A 21,046-nucleotide genomic window follows, 5' to 3' on the forward strand; every position below is an offset into this window, starting at 1 on the left:
TGCCAAATAATAAATATCTCACCGGACATTTCTTTAAAAATTTTCTAAGAATAATCCTCTATTTGACACTTTTTTATTGTGTACATGTTTAATATTTAATTCATTTTACTAGGATCCTTTTGCAGTTAATACAGTTGATTTGCTTAAATCCAATTTAAAGTGAATAGAACAAAAAAACCATTGCAAAATATTGATAAATTCTTTGAAAATATTCTCAACGAAATCAGAAGGCATGAGCGCGGAAAAGAGGAAATAGAGTTTAGATTTTAAAGATCATGAAAAAATAACTTTACCTTTGAAAATTTGAAATGAGATTGGAAAGAAAAGAGTTTCGTGCACTTGTGAAAAAGATTAAAAAATCAGAATTTGTTTGATGACTGTGTTCTCTAACCCATTGAGGCTTGGGGATTTTATCGGAAGAAAGAGGGTTTTCAACTGGGTTTGATTTCAAGCATTGAAAAAAGAAAAGTCTGAAGTGAAGGTGGACTATAATTAGCGATTGCAATAGCGGACCAAAAATGTACTGCCGGTATTTGGCGTTTTTTTTTAAACATTGCACTGGAATTGCAAATATCTATCAACTGAAAAAAAGAGTTATTTATTACCTGCGTATTTTTGAAATGTGATTGTAAAAAATTTAATGCATTTATTAAACTCTCAGGTTCTTTTCTTTTCAATTAATTAATGGTATATTGTGTTTTTAAATGTGCATGTAGTCAGCTTGTACCTCCTTAAAAAACTGTAATAATAATTGAACATGTTTTGCATCTTGTCAGCATAAGGATTTCATTACATAAATAGTAAAACCCCGCCGAAGTATTATTAGTAGATTTTTATGTTCTTTGAAGTCATTATTATTCATTATGGATACATAAGACTGAAAACGTATACGTTACAAATATAAGTACGGTGAACAATGAAATATAATACAAAATGTGAACTTATTTTTGAAAAAGGAACTCACCAACATAAAAATTATTTGAATGTTTAAACATTTGAAACGCTGTGCATAATTTAACTTCGATCATCGTTGAAGTAATTTCTGATTAAAGGGCTCCTGGACGGTATTGCGACATCCATAGCGAATGCAGGAGTTACTTTTCGAATGTTAGCGTAGCATTCTTCAGTAGAAATGATAAGCTCATTGTGAGAATCATTGTATAAGAATAGTTACGAGGTTACTCTGAGGTACTGGAGAAGAAATGGAGGTTTGAACTTTCCGATGAAAGCTTCTTTGGCAGAGTTAAGCCACCTACACTGCGGAAAAAAATGGGATAGTTCTACATCTCCCGTTCTACTGGGCCGACTGACGAAAGTTTAACCAGCATTTTTTATGTCTCGTTTTTTATGCGACTTAGGGTGTGTATTAGATTTATATATAGCATTGTTCTTATATAGATATTTTGGCACAAAATCGTACTTTTTCTGAAATGATATGCTTATTGTTTTCCATATTTCAATTCCACTACTCAAATTACGCCAAATTGCCAAGTTTGTAAAAGTCGCACGAGTAGTTTTTAAAAAATTAGCTCTAAAAAAATTTAGCTCCTCAATGTTAATTAAGTTTGATATATATTTATTAATATCTCTTTTTTATTAAATTTATTTGAACTTCTTTTCACATTTCGAAATTTACGTTCATTCCAAATAAAATTCGCCCATTTTTTATGATTTTTTTAAAATTTGTATTTTTAAATAATTTGTATATAGTTTTCGAAAAAATATTTGAATCATAATCTATAAAACCTATTTTACCATCATCTTAAAGTAGATGTATTTCTAAGCATACCTTCGAAAAATAGAGTTTTTTATTCAAAATTTCTGAAGATATACGTGAATTTATATATTCGCGCGTTTTGAAATTGGGCATATTTATTCAAAGCGATAACAAGATGAAATGTGGTTTAAGCACTTTGTTAAAATTGTTTGAAAGTAAGAACGATGGACTTTTATTCCGCTCATGCACAATGTAAAAAGGTAGGAAAGATGTGACATTTTTTCCCGCTCCTATCACAATGGAAGGAAAGGAAAATAGGTTTCCATATATTAAATGAGTCAAGTGAATTATTCTTGGCGCAAACTGAAAAAATACGCCAAGATAAAGTTTTGAATTTCTGTAAATTTCGCATCAAATTTTAGGCATAATTTGAGTCGCAGAATCGAAATGTGGAAAAAAATAGCTATGTCATTTCAGAAAAAGTCCGATTTTGTGTCAAAATCACCTGTGTTATAATAACATTATAAATAACTCTAATATATATCCTAAGTCGCGCTTTCGAGACATAAAAAACGCAATTTGAACTTAGTCAGTCGGCCCAGTAAAACGGGAGATATAGAATTGTTCCATTTATTTTTTTAGTCCAAAGGGGCTTTGTCCCTGAAGGACTATTGCTTTTGTTTTGCAATTTTGAGTTGAATCAATATAAATGTCCGTTTCACTTTTCAAACTGTTGCCACCCAATGTTAGAGTTTGAGAAATTAAATAATGAAAAATATGCATAAATGTATGTCTATTTCTCGCATTGTTATAAAACAAAGCTACACAGAGCCATCGAATTTTGAATGACGTAATACTCCTACGAATATGGGCATGTGAAAGACCAAATTTGAAATTTGAAATTTGTTTTATTATCGATTTCATATTTTTTAATTTTTCAGCGAATTTTTGACTAACAAACTCAACGATTTAAAAACGAGCAATGGCAACACTCTATGGCGAGAAAAAAAGCCTTTTTATCTCTAGCGGGCGCGGAACTGTGTATTCTAAAGATAGGCTCATTTTAAAATTATTTTGCGACATTGCTACTAAACTGAATTTTATCGTTTAAGTGCAAAGAACATGATATTTAATAAATAAAGGTAACACAAAAAACGTTAAAAAAACGCCCCCTTGGAGGTAATTTAAAATCTGAAATCTTTCAGATTTTTTTTGGGGGGGGGAGGGGGCTTGCATTTTTTTTTCGCAGTGTGCATGCTTTGTACTTGAAATTGATATTACGCAGACAAAGAGAGGAGATCGGAACAGAAGTGAGATAGCAAATGATTGGTATTGATATTTCCAAATCGATGAAAAAAAATACATATTTCAAATAACAGTAGATGCCCAATAAGTTAAATTAAATTATTAAATAAAAAATTATTATATATTGCTAATACTGAAAATACAGGCATGTTACTTTAACAAATACCAGTTTCACGAAATTGCAAAATAGCACGAAATACCTTAATTCGGTATGTTCATGAAATGACTAACTATAATGTTTCCAATATTATTATGCTACTTACAGATAGATTTGAGAATAGATTCATTATCCAATACAGATCGTCATTTTCGAAAATTTGCTAGAGAATGCCGTTCATTATTTCTCCTAAGTTGCGAATGTCCAAAACTGTTACCGCTGAAAAGGAAGGCCTAACGAAATTTTATCTATGAGCAAGATAAAAAAAAAAAAAAAAAAAAAAAAAAAAAAAAAAAAAAAACCATACTAAAAATTTTTTTTGCTTTAACACAGTATTTTTTACAGTCTTCAATTTTGGCTTGGATTATCCTGACCACTCTTCTTTTAAACATACGGAACATTAACCATCCTACCTAATGAATCCAGAAATCTCTGTAATGTATGGCAGAGAATTGGAAATTAACTCCTTTCATACATTAGTTTCTTGAGATATCATGTTATAATTGTTTAGAGGACGATTTTATCTTTCAGTATGCAGTCAAACAATCTTTATAAGAATTTTATTAAAGAAAGTAAACCGTATTTTACAGAAATGTTGCCATTTGATTTGTTATGATATGAATGAGCAGGGATTCTATGTTTCGAAGATATTTTCCAAAAGCAGGATGCATTCAGTCTTCTGTCTTTAAATGAAGCTTTCTATGTAATTGAGAATTTCTAGATTTTGTGTTTTTGTGAACCAGCAGTATCGAATTTTCCGTTTTCGATGTCAAATGATAAACTAAGAGACAATGATGTTGGTCTGCCTTGTTGCTTTTATGAGTTCAAATGCTGATTAAAAATTTAAGTCATTAAAAGTGACCAAGCTTTTGAAATAATAAAGTGATTTCACTGATCGCGAAGGTCAGAGAGGGTTCTATGTTTTCAAATGGTCGCCTATAGTAAGATGTCGACACCAGCAATCATGTCCAATGCAATTTTTAGCACAGCTTGGTTTAAGTAGATGTACGTAAGATGTATGTAACTAGTAAATTGAACTTCAAATAACCATTTTCAGGACAACAGTGGGAGGAAGAGGAATTTTCAGGGGTGTTTATGGAGGAGAGATCGAGTTTAATTTATGCAAGAGAGGCAACTTTCTGATTCGAAATGTGAAAAGGTTTCATTTTATTCGATAATCCTCCAGGTTTCCCCTTGACAGTCATAATTTTCGTGATAAAATCTTGCTTCAGTTGCATTGTCTATAATTCATGTTGCACCTGCTGATGTATGGAAACGGAAGTCTTGCAAGTATCCCAAGGGCACCACATGGGAAATATTAATGAATATCAATTCAGTGCTCCTAATGTAATAGCGTTTACCTTTGCTTGCTTTTCGTACAAAGAAGATGAGTTTTTTCTGTATGAAAAACACTTAGTGTGCAAGTTTTTAGCAGAGTAAAACGATTGGAATACGCCCGAAAGATAAGTGAAACTCTTCTCTGTTTTATATGTATTTCAATAAAATGTTGTATGATGATGGTTCTGAGTTCAACGGTTATCTCAGTCACAGATTTTCTGTTAAGGATAGCACATGACATTCAGTCCATATCTAGTTAATCATTACAAAGTGAGCATTGATCTAGAGCGTATGAATTACTAAGTACATGAACGGATGATTTTTAGAAAAGAAAGTAACATCTTCTTTCTAATTGTAAGTTGTCCTTAATGTTTCAGAGGAATATGAGAAGTAATGAATGAGTATTATGTTTGTAGAGACATTAGGTATTTTTGAAGCAGCAATACATGAAAAATGAGCAATGCCTTCGACGGGACTCGAGACTGGACTTCTCGAATACGCGCCGAGTGTGCTAACCGTTACACCACAAAGGCATGCCGAAAGGAGGGAGAAAGTTGCTTATTCCTTGTAATATTATTGGATTATATTTTAAGTATTCCGAAAAAAAAATGCCGAAAATAAGCTTTCAGAGTCCTTAGTACAATTTTTTGACATACTTTCATTGTTACTGTAATGGCGAAGTTAGTCGAAAATGAAATCTTGGAGGAATTAACTTGAAATATTAATTGAAGGAAAGGATGATTGTATACAGTTAAGTAGGTTGTAGAACATATGATACATATTACAAAGGGAACCAGAAATGAAGAAGTAGTGTTCTTCACTACTGATGAGATCCACTGCTTGGTGCGTTGCTAAAATTCAATGCTATTGCTTGGAACTTTACCTCGCTGAAGTCGAACTATTCCCACTGGATCAATAAAAATATCTCTAGCTAATGAATGTACTGAATCATTTTATGTCATTTACTTCCTTTCAGATTCTATCATATGTCTTATCAGGTGAACCGATGAATGCATTGAATCATTTTATGCCATTTACTTTCATTCAGATTCTGTCATATGTCTTATCAGGTGAACCAATAAATGCATTGAATCATTTTATGCCATTTACTTTCCATTCAGATTCTATCATATGTCTTATCAGGTGAACCAATAATTGCACTGAATCATTTTATGCCATTTACTTCCATTCAGATTCTGTCATATGTCTTATCAGGTGAACCAATGAGTTTACTGAATCATTTTATGACATTTAATTCCATTCAGATTCTGTCATATGTCTTATCAGATAAATCAAAGCGATTTTGGATTTATGTGTCTCAAAAACTTGACTTGAAGCACGCTTTGGGAAGTCATTGGTTCAAATGTATTATCCAAAATTGAGTATCCGATCTGATGAAGCCGTTGACTGCCATTGCATGGTAGCTATTCCAAAGTTTTTGTTGCTGAGTATATATTGTACTTAGAAAACAGACAAAGGCAATATTAGGTAGGACAAGAGGACTTGAAGATATGCTTTTCTGCAGAAGAAATAGGAATCGGCGAGTTACCACTGAATTATGTTTTGCAATTTCACTGCCAGTTAGGTATTATGGCAGCAAAACCACCTGTACAGGGTTAACTATTGAAATACAATTATAGGATTGAGTGTATAAGCGGGAAATCTTGGCTTGAGTTTGAGCCTTGGATTAACATCGTAATATTTCAAACAAGAATTTAAAAGTGCTAAATTACAGAATTTGCTAGCGTTGGCTCTGGTTCAATACAATGACGGTTTAAGCATTTGATTCGAAATGGGAGCAAGGAAACTAATATGGTTGCTCAGATATCCTAGTGAGTTTTTTTCCTCTTCTTGTAGTGCAGAAAGGGACCATGGAAAGAAACTCAGGGCAACCGTCATTGAAAAATTTACTTATAATGAATAAACAAACGCTATAAATCTTGTTACATTATCAATGAAAATAGTAAGAGCAAATGGTTCCATATTTTTTGTCTCTTTGTGGACGTGGATGATGGATCGCAGGCATGAAGATTCATGAAGAGATCTTTATTAGAATGCACAGCGAGCTATATTAGAATGCTCAGACGATGAGCTCCCTCAAGAAATCTTTATTAAAATGCAAACCAGAGTAAACGATGTATCCATCTAATAAAACTTAGGTATTTGTTGTAGTTGAGAGGATGGCGATTGTTATAAAATTCTTAATGCATAAATTATTTTAACCATTTTGTTGCCTATTTACATGGCATATATAACAGAATATTTAGAAAAATTAATCCATTATAGTTTACAGAAACAATTAGAGACTTAAAAGTTTTTAATTCAAATATTATCTGAACACCTTACAAAATTATACCAGCCACACCGACTGAAAATCAAACTGTCTTGCAGAAGTCATCAGTTCAGTTCAGTTGAAGATGAATGAGGGCACCTGGTCTTTGCCAATGGTTAACAGGTATAGTTCCGCATCTATTATTAACTAAATTAATTTTAATCTGAAATAATAAACACTAAGTTAATTACATTTTTCATATTAGAACACTGAAAATAAATGCCTTTGCATTAAAAATGACATTTATGAACTCTTCAGTTCATGGAGCCATAATATTCAATCAGACATTCATAAAAATGATGCTTCGTAAATTATGTTTTAATTAATGACGCTCATAAAACAACGTTACCATGAATGAGCTTATAAATAAAATGATGAAAATTTTAAAGAAGAAATCAATATGCTACCATTATATTCATATTTTTAAGCGGGATGGCAAATATTTTTCCCAATGCAGCAAGTAGATTCATAATTTTATATTTAAAAACAAGATGTCTTTGCTTAATGAGTAATCGTTTGATAAGATTCGCTGAAGTAAACTTAGCATAATATTATCTCGTTAAGGGACATTCCATTATATAATGATATGGAGATTAAATGTCTCCACAGACATAATCATCAGTATTGGTAAATCCATATTTATAGTAAAACGTACAGAAGGACCGGATCTTCCGATGTACCTAAATAACCGCGGAGTCAAAATTTACAATTTAGATCAAGTGTTGGCAAATGGTTAAAGGTGTGTAGAGACATTAGGTCAATTGGAAAAGCCGGAGAGATGAAAATTAGCAACCGCCTTCGCCGGGAATCGAACCACGGACCTCTGGAATACCGGCTCAGCGTGCAGATCCACTGCACCACGAAGGCACGCTAGGGGAAGCGAGAGGAATACCTTATAAGTGTATGTACCCTGTTCACAAAAATCCTAGTTTCCTTGCTATATTTATTTGATTGTGCGAAGTAAAAGAAGTATTATAATCGCGAAAAATTTCGGGTATTATATTTTAACGAAAATATCCACTTTGCCCGCTCTCGAATCTATTTGAAAGATGTATTTGCGTGACATATGTACGTACGGTCAGAATAAAGGACTCCTTTTTACAGTACGGATTATAAAATGGATTTAAAATTGATTCAGAAGAGATTTTTTCCCGTGATGTCTGTACGTACTTACGTATGTATGTATCTCGCATAGCTCAAAAACGAGTAGTCTAAGAAAGTTGAAAATTTATATATAGGAATTCGATAACATGTAGTTGTGCACCTCCCTTTTTTGTTGGAATCACCGTTATATACAGAGTGTTTCAGCAAATCGGTTACAAACTTTCAGGAGAAATAGAGTTATGTGGACGGGATGACCACGCATGCGCAGTTTAGCCGAACGGCGTGCAACACCTCTCTCTCACGTGATTTGGATTAGAAGCAAAGAGAAGGATAGTAACGAAAGCAAACCACTGTATGCCAGCGTAATGATAAACAAACGTGATTCTGTTTCTATTTTTGTGTTAACTATGTGTTTTGTTCATGTGTTAATGAAATGTTCGACTTGTTAAATGTCTGTTATATGCAGTGTCACATTACGTTCGTGTCTACATTAAGCAGGAAATATGTCCAGAACCCACACAGAAGTGATGTATGACAAGAGTACACATAGAGGATGGATAATCATATAGCAATTGCATGGTCGAAAACGTTTTCCTGGCGAGGTAGTGACGACAAAAATCACAAGAAAGAAAGGACACGAACAGGATGATAAAACATGTTTAAACTGCTTAGTACAGCAGAAACCAAGAAATATGAACAAAAACAAACAACGATTGTCATCCAAAAAGGTGTTCGAAATTGCGTTCTCGGGCCGTTATGCAGGAACCGTCAAGTATGTTCCATGCGACGGAGGTCTGTATCACGGTCTGGGGTCGTCGGGGTTTAAAATTTCGTCAGATGTTTTTCCAACAATCTGTAGAAGTTAACTTGATTGGATGACAGTGTCCGAAACGTCAATAGTATTAATACGGTAGCTATTTTTTGCGCACATATTATTAACAATAATTTTTAAAATTTATTTAGAATGAAATAGTAATCTTTCATATTTCTACTTTAGACGATATTTTTATTCAATTTACGTAAGGAAAATTATGTGCATTTGTAATTACTATAAATTTTAAATTAGGATTCAGGTGAGAGCTTTTCCTTTTACCATTTTGGATATCAGTAAAGTACCCTTTCTCTCAGAATGCTGTGCCACAAGATTCGTTTATTAACTTATCCAGTTTTCCCCGATTTCTATAGTTAATTTGTTATTAGAGAATCCGTATATTATTTTCTATATTTTATTATCCGTTTATAATTACCAAAAATACTGTATTTTTTATAATAGGATTCAGATAGGCAACTTCAAGTAATTTTCTTTTTGAAGCATTAACAGCAGCAAAATACCACTCATTTCAGAATGACCTTTCCAGTGGTTAAGTAATTAACACCGTTGAAATATGGAGAGTTCTACACGGGCTTGATCCCAAGCGAACAGGCTGGCTGCATGCTTGGAATTCGCGGATTTCTCCATGCGTAAATAAGTAAGAGCCTGTTTACTTCAGAACGTCTTCCAAGAAGATTACCTTCCCATTAAACAGTTAATCCTGGTGTGCATTCCCGTATCGAAATAATCTAATATTACAGATACTGGAAAATTCTTTGGATTAATTATTCGAAATTTCTATTTTTCCGATTTTGTTAGTTTATTTGTTATTAGAGAAACCTTTTAATAGAACTTAAATGCATTGATACAGCGGATATATGTATTAAAAATTATCTACAGGTTAATGGTTTAACATTTCATTTATGTTTTCATACATTGTTGCATCATAACATACACATGTATTTTTGATTAATAGAAGAGTTGTTAAAAATTGAACGTTGGTGTTATTGTTTTCTGAACTTTCGTCACCGTTGTACTCATTTTCGACGTATTTTAATTTTCGCTGTCAATAACAACGGTTCTTCATCATTATATTAATATATTTTCCTGTCTCTGCTAATAGTCTTCGTATTTTAATCTATACATCATTATCGTTAAGAACGTATTCCTTGAATAGGTCAGAATGTTTTTCATTTTCACTAATTCTCAAAAGCTTCCTCTTAGCCAGGCTGTACGTGTCCGAACAATAAGGATGTTTATTAGAAGAGAAAGATTCCAGATATAAATATCGTAGTTGTAGAATTGTGATCAAGAAAATAACTTTTATTCGTGCTACTTTTAGAAAACGTGATCTTCAGAAACCAATGATAGTTGGATGGTTTTCGCTTCACAGTTTTTCCTTCTTTTTGTTTTTAATCAGTTAAATCAAAACGAAAGAATAGAATAATTTGAGTGTAAAATGTCAAAAATGCGTTCAGAATGCATATTCCTCCTGCCCATTCCATCGATAATATTTCAATTTTCGCATTATCACGCTAATTACAAATGCTATCAGGCTCACCAAAAGTCGAGTGGTAAAGTCACTGAGCACTGGTAGTTTGACCTGCATTGATTTCAGATGAACGGGCTGATGGCAGAGGCATTTTAACTGTCTTCCCAATGAATAAAATAGTAGATACGCGACAGTTTCTGTTAGAGTCTCCACCAAAGCATTCCTTCCCTTAAGCAGATTATACTCGCGTGTTTCTCCATTATCAACTAAACTTGTAAATGTTCCCATAAGTGGAACTGGGGAACACATGACAGTTATCTACTTAACGGAGGCAAGTTTAATTTTATAGAAATTCAGATTTTCGGGAAGTAGCTTTACATGTGGTAGAAATAAGTTAGTAGCATAAAAAGCAAAAATATCATTGAACAAAATATATAAACGGTTTCTAATTTAAAAGATTTTCTTTGCACACTGAAAAAAAAAAAAAAAAAAAAAAAAAAAAAGCGAGAGATAGTATTCTATCTCTCTTCTACTGAACCGATTGACGAAATTCAACTTGCGTTTTTTATGTCTCGAAAGCGTGTCTTAGGATACATATTAGATTTATATATTGTTCTAAAATAGGTATTTTGACACAAAATTGGACGTTTTCTGAAATGACATGCCACTTTTTTTTCATATATCGATTCTACACCTCAAATTACGCCAAACTGCCAAGTTTTGTAAAAATCGCACGAGTAGTTTTTAAAAATTAGCTCTCAAAATTTTAGCTCCTTATTGTTACTTGAATTTGGTATATGTTTATTAATATCTCTTTTTTATTGAATTTATTTGAATTTTCCTTTTACATTTCGAAATTTAGGTTCATTACAAATCACATTCGTCCATTTTTTATGATTTATTTTTAAAATTTGTATTTTAAAATAATTTTTATAAATTTTTCAAAAACAATTTTGAATTATAACCTATAAAAGTTTTAATAAATAAAAGTTATAAATTTGGGATACTTGTTAAAAGCGATAATAACATCAAATGTGGTTTAGGCACTTTGTTAAAATTTTTTGGAAGCAGGAAGGATGTGACATTTTTTCCGCATGCGCAATGTCAAAACGTAGGACCGATGTCACTTTTTTCAGCTCCTGCACAATGGAAGGGAAAGGAAAATAGGTTGCCATACATTAAGAAGTTCGCCAAGTGAATTATTTTTGGCGCAAACTGAAAAATTCGCCAAGATAAAATTTTGAATTTCTCCGTAAATTTGGAAACAAATTTTAAAAAATTTAATATTTAGGCATAATTTGAGTCGTAGAATCGAAATATGGAAAAAAAAATTTATGTTATTTCAGAAAAAGTCCGGTTTTGTGTCAAAATACCTATGTTAGAACACTGCTATATATATCCTAAGTCGCGCTTTCGAGACATGAAAAACGCAATTTGTATTTTGTTAATCGGCCCAGTAAAACGTGAGATATAAAACTGTCCCACATTTTTTCTTTTTCTTTCTTTTTTTTTCTTTTTCTTTTGTTTTTCGCAGTGTACTTCTCATCATTAAAAAAGCCACCAGTTTGTGATTTAAACTTCTTATTTTTACACTACTACATTTTCTGCCAAGACATCATCTGGATTTCAGGAATCTTAACATGTTCCTTGTTTACATGTTAAGAGCTTATTGCTTTAAAACAGTCCGGACAGAGTTTAGAAAATAGCATCCTTGACCTTGTTCTTTAGTTTAATGTTTCAGCTGAAGTGGCTTCTCAGTCTTTGAATGCAATCAAGGAAATTAAAAAAAAAAAAAAAAAAAAAAAAAAAAATATATAGCGCTTTTTCTTGGGATTACACCATCTGACAACATTCAGCTTTAATCTAATAGCAGATTTCATGAAATGCCTAGAATGGACATGAATAAAAAATAGGAAGAACTAGGAACTTTTTTGTTTCTTAACCCAGTGGTGTGCCGTACGTGAATGAGGTCTATGTCTCAGTCCTGATCGATGTCGCGTTGACATATTGCCTGTCGTTGCTTCGGAACACCTGCTACGAAGGGAAGGAGAGGAAATTGAACGTCGGATGAGACTTTTGATTACTTCAGTCCAATTCCCGATCCCTTAAACTGTGAGATAATAGTCCAAGTTATATTTTTTTTCTCTATCGCGAAACAAATGGGTGGGGTCCCTTGTAACGAAAAGTGTGTATAAGCTAAAAACCCATTTTCAGATAGCAGAAAATTAGCTTCTTTTCTTTAAGCTCTTTTCCAAACTTTTACCTACAAAATTTTGTGTTCAGAGATGATTAAGAAGGAAAGAGAAATTTCTCAAGGCAGGGGGTGAGATTCGTCGCGACAGCTTTGAGTAAGTAACAAATATATCCATTGCAGATATTTAATTTATTAATTATGTAAAAAAAGTGTTGTTCTTGTATTGAATTCTTAGAGAATTTGGTATTAGATACTTATTTCAAAGAAATAATCACTTTGTATCACAGAGATTTACCAAGAAGATTCCAATTTTTCTGGATCCTATAAACACATCTTGAAATTTTTATTGTATTGTGGACTATGTTTTTGGTACTGGTGTAAATTCATTAAGTTGTTGAGATGCTGCAGACATGAAAAATGTTCAAATGCCCTCGCCGGGACTCGATCGTGGACCTCTCGAATACGTGCCGAGTGTGCTACTGTTAAACCACGAAGGCATGTTAGAAGGAGGGGAAAATACCTTATATACTCCCCTTTTCAATTACATTTGGGAATTAGAAGACCCTGTCGCCAAATCTTGTTGGTGAAGAATCATCATTCACCATCTTTTTAGTTTGGGCATCACTTATACAGACTTTAGGTTATTTTGATGCTGGGGACTTGAAAATGTGCAATGCCGTCGCCAGGACTCGAACATGGACCTCTCAAATACCCCTCGAGTGTGCTACCGTTACACCACGAAGGCATGCTGGAAGGAGGGAGAAAAAACCTTATACTGGGATGCACTAACATATTTAATAATAAATTTATTATCCAAAATCTGCAATATAAACTATGAACGGTATATAAAATATCCATTGTCGGATAATCAATAACATTTTTTCAACGTTTTGTGATCCTGGGCGAAGTCTTATACAGAAATGTCGGAATTTTATATTAGAATTCATAGAAAGATTTAAATTCATATAATATCTAGACCGTCTGTAAAATGTTCATTTTTAATAACATTCTGAAAACGTCAGAGTTATTTTGTTATTAAATATAATTATATATGTATAAGAAAAATATGCTTTTAATGTGGCTTGACTTGGTTTATTTAATTTCGGTACAGCAACTAGGACTATTTCCTAATTAAAAGAATGCTTTCTTGAAGGATTTTCTAAGAACAACTGGTTCGGACACTGTCTGTAAGGGAAACCATCATACTCATGAGGAGCACCCCGAAAACGACCCTATAGCCAGCCAGCCCATACGCCTGTAACTGAACCCAAGCTGAACTACCAGCGTTCAGCAAATTTACAGCTCGTCCGTTTGTGGGCGGCTTAGTAGTTAGACTTAACAAGAAATTCAGAGAACGCGTTGGATCGACAGCAACAGAACGCAATAGATAATACACCGTATAGTGTTTTCTTTGACAATTTAGACTACGAATATTGATTGCAATGAAAAATTTTGTAGTTCATTGACCAGACCTTTCTAACCAAAAAATAAACTTCTGTAGAACTGCTATAATTTCTGCGCAAATATTATTAACCTGTAGAATATGCAAAAATTTTGCACAACGGCTGAATAATATCAGAAATATTTATATCAAAGAAAATTTAAAGTGATATTTACGATCAGGGTGAGATGATGGTATAAATAAGCAATCTTAAAAAGAAACCATCGCAAAGTGATCAATGGTAAGAGCTCGTTTTTTTATATTATGAGCTTACTTCTTTAAACTGAAGAAGGTGAATGTGAGTATCATTATTTGTTTTATAGAAAATGTATCATAAAGTTGAAATTTTGCATATGGGATTGCTATAACATGTAGTTGTGCACCTGCCTTTTGGCTGCGATTGGCGGGGCTAAAATCTCTCTCTCTCTCTCTCTCTATATATATATATATATATACCCACTCTCTTACGAGGCTCGTTGAGCTAAGAATTTTATTTTCCTGTGTTAGTAAATTGTACCCTTTTTTTTATTAAAAGTGACTGAATTATGTTGTTCTTACGTTCGGTTTAAGATTTTTATGCCTTTTTTTAATCTGCATGCAATAGTTGTAGAGTTATTAACAATTTAAAAGTTGCCTTTTAAGTTTGTAGAGATATTAGGTATTTTTTTTTGGAAGCAGGCAAGGTGAAAAATGAGCAATCCTTTGCCTTCGCCGGAAATCGAACCACGGACCTCTGGAATATACCGGCCCAGCTTGCAGAACCACTACACCACAAAGGCGGGAGAAATACCTTATATACTCCCCCTTTTAAATGGCAACTGGGGTTTTTAGGGAAACCAATCGCCAAATCCTGGGTGCGGAGCATCAATATCCATCACCCTTTTAGTTCGGGCGCCACTGAACAGACATTAGGTATTTTTTGGAAGCAGGTAAGATGAAAAATGATCAATCGCCTACGCCGGGAATCGAACCACGGACCTCTGGAATATCGGCCCAGCGTGCAGAACCACTACACCACGAAGGCATGCTAGAAAGGCGGGAGAAATACCTTATAAGTTATTAAAAAATAGTTAAATTGTTAAATCTTTTTACCCCAAATTGTTTAATAAACAAAATTGTTTAATCGTTTTAACCTAAATTTAAAAGTTGTTACAGTGTTACTAAGCCTAACGAAACCGCAATTTATTTATATTTGAGCTCTGTAGAGAAGTGAATGCAGTCAGTTTCTGCACCAACTTCAGTGTCTTTTTGCCGAGTGGAACCGAAAGTAAACTTTCGACTTTTTGCACCGACATTCTGTCCGCTTGCTTGCTGGCCGAATTGCTTGTGTTTCTGTAGAAACTCTAATTTTAATTGTAAAATTTTTTAAACCGTTTTAGTGTTTTATGTTTTTGTGTATTTTGCAATTTGTAATGAAGATATTTTGAGTTTTTATGTGTTTTTGCCTTACCACGAAGTGAGAACTGAATTGATTGAATGAGAAATATATCTGTAATGAAATAATTTTAAATGAAATGCATTAAAAATGTTATGTTGTTCACATCAGATTTTCTTATCTGGCGAGACAGTTTATTACTCAGATCGTCTATTCGTAGTGCCAAAGGCTCATCGTTATAAATGCTTGTATGAAATGTGCTTTCATACACATACTAGTACAAGAGTTTTTTAAAAATGTCTGATATTTTCGGGTATAGTAGCTCCATTTTAAAAGTTATTCGCAAAGCGTACAGTATGTATTAATCTCCCACCTGTAAATTTTACACTTGCATTCAAAAACCTGGTGTAGAAATGTGAAACTGGTGACGCAGAAGTATGAATAACGTTTAACTGATAAATTCGAATTATTCTATCAAATTAAATGCAACGAAAAATAACTAAAGAACTGATTATTATTCCAAAAGATTTGCATTTGCGCACTTCTAGCCTCTTGTTGATTGGAAGGATTGATTGTTTAAGAGATTGCAAATCAAAATCTAATCATAAGAGACACATGTGGAATTCATAATTCAAATATGCACTTCCTTAAAAAAATAATGTTGGAGACACTTAGGCTGATGTGAATTTAATGTTTGTAATGCATTAGATGTATTTAGCAAGAAAAATCTTAATATACATGTAGATACATTAGGTTATTTCGAAGCAAGAGAGATGAAAAATGAGCAACGCCTTCGCTGGGAATCGAATCATGGACCTCTGGAATACGCGCCCAGAGTGCAGACCACTGCACCACGAAGGCATACTAAGAAGGCGGGAGAAATAACTTATATACTTCCCCTTTTTAAAGGGCGACTAGGGTAGAGGACCCAATCGCCAAATCCTGGGGATGGAGAATCATCATTCACCGCCCTTTTAGTTCAGACGCCACTGTAGAGACATTAGGCTTTTTTTTCTTGGAAGCAAGCAAGATGAAGAATGAACAATGCTTTCGCCGGGAATCAAACCACGGACATCTGGAAATACACGCTCAGCGTGCAGCCCACTACACCACGAAGGCACGCTAAGAAATAGGGAGAAATACCTAATATGGATTTTCCGGAGACGTCAAAGGAGATGACAGTTATTGTGGATGGATTAATAATCTGCTGAAATAGGATTCAAGATTCAGCACCGAAATGTATTATCTCTTCGATGTAATATCATTAATCGATTTTATTTTTATTGTCCCTTCCGTTAGATTTAACGCAACATTAATATGTCTCCTTCCTCAACGGTCAGTTCCGTCTGTGTTAAATTTGCTCTACAAGTAATATTGCTTGCTGAATGTATTTCAGCATAATCCTGTCTGAGTGATGAAAAGCTGAGATTGCTCAGATTTGTTACTCATTAATTGGTGCGTAAATGGATGTGCAATGTTTGGAGAAATAAACGTTCCTGGATCAAGTAACATTAACATAGAAACATCAGAAACTCATTCATTACCAAACAAATTGCAGTTTTTTATATTAATGATTATGCGTTTAGTTAACGTTTGAAGGTGGGAAAAGATGGCTTTCTCAGAAAAAAAAAATCGAATGTTATGAAGTGGAAATTTTTCCCCCAGAAGCAAAACGCGGGGCATAATTAGATGCTCTTTACTTTTGCAAAGTATTCTGTAGGATTTATATTATTTTTACTAATATTTATTTTAGTTTTAACCTTTTAGTTGTAGCCTTTTATGTCTTATCTTACTCTAACGTTTCTTCGCCAAGATGAAAATATGTTAGAGTGAACGAGAGTGTATTTAAACTGATATAGCGAAAAGGTTAGTCAGAGCGTGTTGTCGCTATTCAATGCGCACGTTGTTATTTCTGTTATGTAGAAAAAAAAATAAATTTTTAGAGAATGTTTTGAATATACTTTATTTGAACCTTAGTGTTAATTTGCCTCTGAGAGCACTGAACGACTTGTGTCGGACAACTAAATTAAAATTAAACTCACATAATATCTGATATCTAGGAACTAGTGATTGAAAATAAACTAAATTATATAAATTATCAACCTCGTAAAGTAAATTATGTTACTTCAAAGTACACATTTTTTAAAGCAGTGCCCTTATGCTAAAGTAAATACTCTCCCTAGTGTTTTGGTATAAGTTCAAAAGATTATTTTTCAACAAAATGTGTCTTTTTAAATTCTACAAATACTATCTCTCATTAAAATAAGGCTATATTCTCTAACGTTCCTGAAAACACGTAAATCTCAGTACAATAATTCCTAAACTCTAGAGATAGCCACAAACTCTTTTTATTCAAATGCAAATACATAACACCTCAAAACACCAGGGAAGGATAATCCACACGCGTAAGAATTCAGCCACCAGTTCAAATAAAATAATAAATTTAATCGTATAGGCCAAATACACATAAATAAATTAATTTACAAAACTACAACGCTACCCAGGTTCTGTTTAGAAGAGAGATGTTTCTCTTAAGAATCATAGGAGGACCATGAATAGACCACTAAAATAAACATAATCAAAAATTTACAACTAAAATACATTTCTTATTCAATGACCAACTTATATTAAGATAGCTGGCCTAACTACCCCTACATCTATTGGTTAAATAACTTTTCAAAGCATTTCTATTACAAGCGAATTTCATCGAAAAAAATGAATTACCAACTTCAACATAATAATTCGTGTACAATATTTTGTTTGATATCTAAAAGATATTTGCTTTTCTTAATTAAATTTCATTTGGATTATAACAACCCTTAAAATTTCACATAATCAAATGCTTCTACGGCATACCAATACTTAGCCTACACGTTACAAATCATTTTCAATTATTGTAAGAAATTATAAGTAACCGAATTATCCTTTTCATGCATAAACTTAAAAATCACCTAAGCACAATCCAGTTCTCTATAATTAAAATTTTAGATACCATTTCTACCAATTAACTGAAGATAAAATAAAATGACCATAATTAGGTACTAGAAAACTCACATACGGTCTCTATTACAAATATCCCATTTGATAAGCTTCACCAAAGTCAGTTGTATATCGGTCTCCGAAGGCGAGAATGCAGTTGCTTGTCGCACTTACCAACTCAAATATTCTTTACCTTTGTTCTCATAGCAAAATTCCCTTTCTCTCCATCAGTCTGAGAAGTAAGGAATACAGTTACATATTGCACTGCCCAAATCAAATGTTCTTCACTATTTTGTTCTCTTAGGGAAAATCCATTTATGTCCATCACTTTCTGAAGGAAGGAATACAGTTGCATGTTGCACTGTCCAAATGTCCAAATCGCATATTCTTCACCTTTATTCTGTTGTTAGTAATACCCTAAATCTTGCATCAAAAGTATCTCTTAGCCACCGAGAATGCCACGAAAAACACGAAATTTCAATCAAAATTTCTCAACAGCTAATATGACCTTTTCCAGAGAAACGAAAGGAGTTCATTTTGTTGGCTACGGGAACGCTGTCACTCTTTAATTATTCTCATGCGACATTTCATACGTGAGCAGGACGGGTGGGAAGAAATGAGACAATCAAAGTCTTTTTCGCCAGGAAAAATGGACTCACATACCACGGCCAACCCCAGAGCCGCCGGTCGAAACCTTTCTCTCTGTCCTTTTTTTGTAATTTTTAGTAAGGTGAAAAACTCTCTCCTGCAACAAATTTTAAAGTCTCGATATCTCTAAAAGAAGGACCGCCTTTAAAATCCCTATTAGCTCAAATTAACTATAAATTAATATTTACCCAATCAATGAAATTTCTCCAAGTAACGAGAAAAGGATAATAATTTACGCCAAATTTCGAAGAAAAATATAACCTCCTTTTTAAATGGGGCATACCCTGTTCTCGTGCTAAACTTCCAGGAATGTTTATAACTGTCAAAGGTGCGACAACGATAGTGATAAAAAAATCAGAAAGTTTTCCGCTTCAGACGAAGCCGAAATTTTCCCTCATTCGAAACACGTGTACAGTTAAAAAAATTAAATGGTTCGGGAGCTGCAGCTGTCCGCCGACCTGTGACCCTGAAAGAGAAAGCTTGGGAAGGAAAATCACCCGCCTTTTCGCTAGCTTTTTAAGAATACAACACATTTAATAGAGAATTCTTTTCACATTTAATAGAGAATGAGAATGCATTAAATACATTAAGAATAAATATACAAAAGTTAAATTTATAAATTCACTATGCGCCGTGAATTAATACGCAACATTTCTACCAGCTGTTTGAATTCTGAATCTCGGTTTCGCATTCTTGCCGCCGAAATTAATATGAGGCCGTTGTAGGTTCTGAGTCAACCAGCTAGGTTAAATTAATTTGTGTCGTCTTGAAATACTAGCTTATCTTTAAATTTAGTTCAGTTTACTTTAGTTTTATCGCCATAAGTGGATGGCGAAATTGTAAGCACATATGATGGTGCAAATAAATGAATTCACTAAAAGAGTCTTTTACATCTTTCCCCTGTTATATTCATCTTCTAGGCATAGCGAGAAGTCGCTAACACAGATTTTCTAGTAAGTCTTGTAGCAGCTTATGCTAGCAAAGGACACTAGACGTCACAATTCTTCAACAAACATTATCCATTAAATGGTCGGATTAACCAAACCTAATAAGTGAGATTTTAATGTGTTTCATTTAAATAACATGAAACTGTTTTCCTTCTTTTGCAGGCACGGAGTTACTCTAGCTCGTGTGCCAATGCATGGGTAGCGGATGCAGTAGGGCCGAAACTTCAGCTGTCTGCCCCACGGCCCCTATCAGTGATCCAGTAGATCCTTTACCACCTCCTTCTCCGGATATGGGTGCAGGAAAAGACAGAAGGGTTTCTATTCGAGACCCTTTGGTAGGTCATCAGCGAATGGGCGGCGACAAATCTCCACCTCTGCCAAATGTACCAAGCCATTTGCCTCCAAGAGCAACCCGCAGAGATGTAGACAGAGTGAAAGGAAGCAGACCTCCAAGCCCTTTGAACTACGAACAGCGGTGGGGTGAAAGAGATGACGATGTAGAAGAAGAAGCGTTTGATATCAGCGACATTTCGGATGACAGTGATGAAATCGCAGTAAGTGAATTAATTATGCCTGTAATAAAATAGTTACATATTTATAAAATTACACATTCGGGATTATGTTTACTGAAACTTATATTCACGCTTCTTCTTCTTTTCTTATTTTTTTATTTGAAGCTGTTCGTATTTGTATTTTAAATGTTGCTTAACAAGTACAGTGAAACCGTTTATCGACTTCCTTTTAAAGTGGTTAATATTGAGAACATAGTATTCGAAAGCACAATACTGCTCTCTAAGATGGCCAATCGGTTATCTGACAGAGACCTTCAAACATTTATTGAGAAAAGAATCATGAAGAGAAAAGTTCCATTTGTACCATGAAATGTCACTAGATTCGTTACGCTTATCTTTTAACGGTGTAGAGCTATTAGGTTATTTAGAACTAGGAAAAGGGAAAAATGATCAATGCCCTCGCCGGGACTCGATTACAATTTAAATTCAATACCAGCGTCGTACAATGGAAAGTATTTCGGCATTTATCTGTTCAACAGAAAATGTAAGCAAATTAATTTGTGTAATGTAAGCAAACTAATTTAACATATGAAAAATAGCTTGTATTATAAAGTGACATTTTAATATCTTTTATTATTTTATTTAACTTTAATTGAGATAAATCGTTCATCTTAAAATGTATTTAAGGTAGAAA

General features: G+C 33.6%; 1 protein-coding gene across 2 annotated transcripts in view; it reads left to right on the plus strand.

The window, feature by feature from the left end:
* The window catches only part of LOC118189043 (calpain-A-like), a 170,970-nt gene that overhangs the window by 35,314 nt on the left and 114,610 nt on the right, over positions 1-21,046 (plus strand). Inside the window, exons 1-2 of one of the 2 annotated variants that reach the window (XM_085813424.1) lie at positions 12,347-12,604; positions 20,003-20,394. In XM_085813424.1, the coding sequence (XP_085669550.1) occupies positions 20,035-20,394 (360 nt within the window). In that variant the 5' untranslated portion in view covers positions 12,347-12,604; positions 20,003-20,034. Of the gene's footprint in view, positions 1-12,346; positions 12,605-20,002; positions 20,395-21,046 lie in introns of those variants that run through there. The other variant, XM_085813423.1, reaches the window with a different exon arrangement.

Source organism: Stegodyphus dumicola, chromosome 3, assembly GCF_044657685.1.
Source record: "Stegodyphus dumicola isolate Sdum_Otavi_A_Nest chromosome 3, ASM4465768v1".
Lineage (NCBI taxonomy): Eukaryota > Metazoa > Arthropoda > Arachnida > Araneae > Eresidae > Stegodyphus > Stegodyphus dumicola.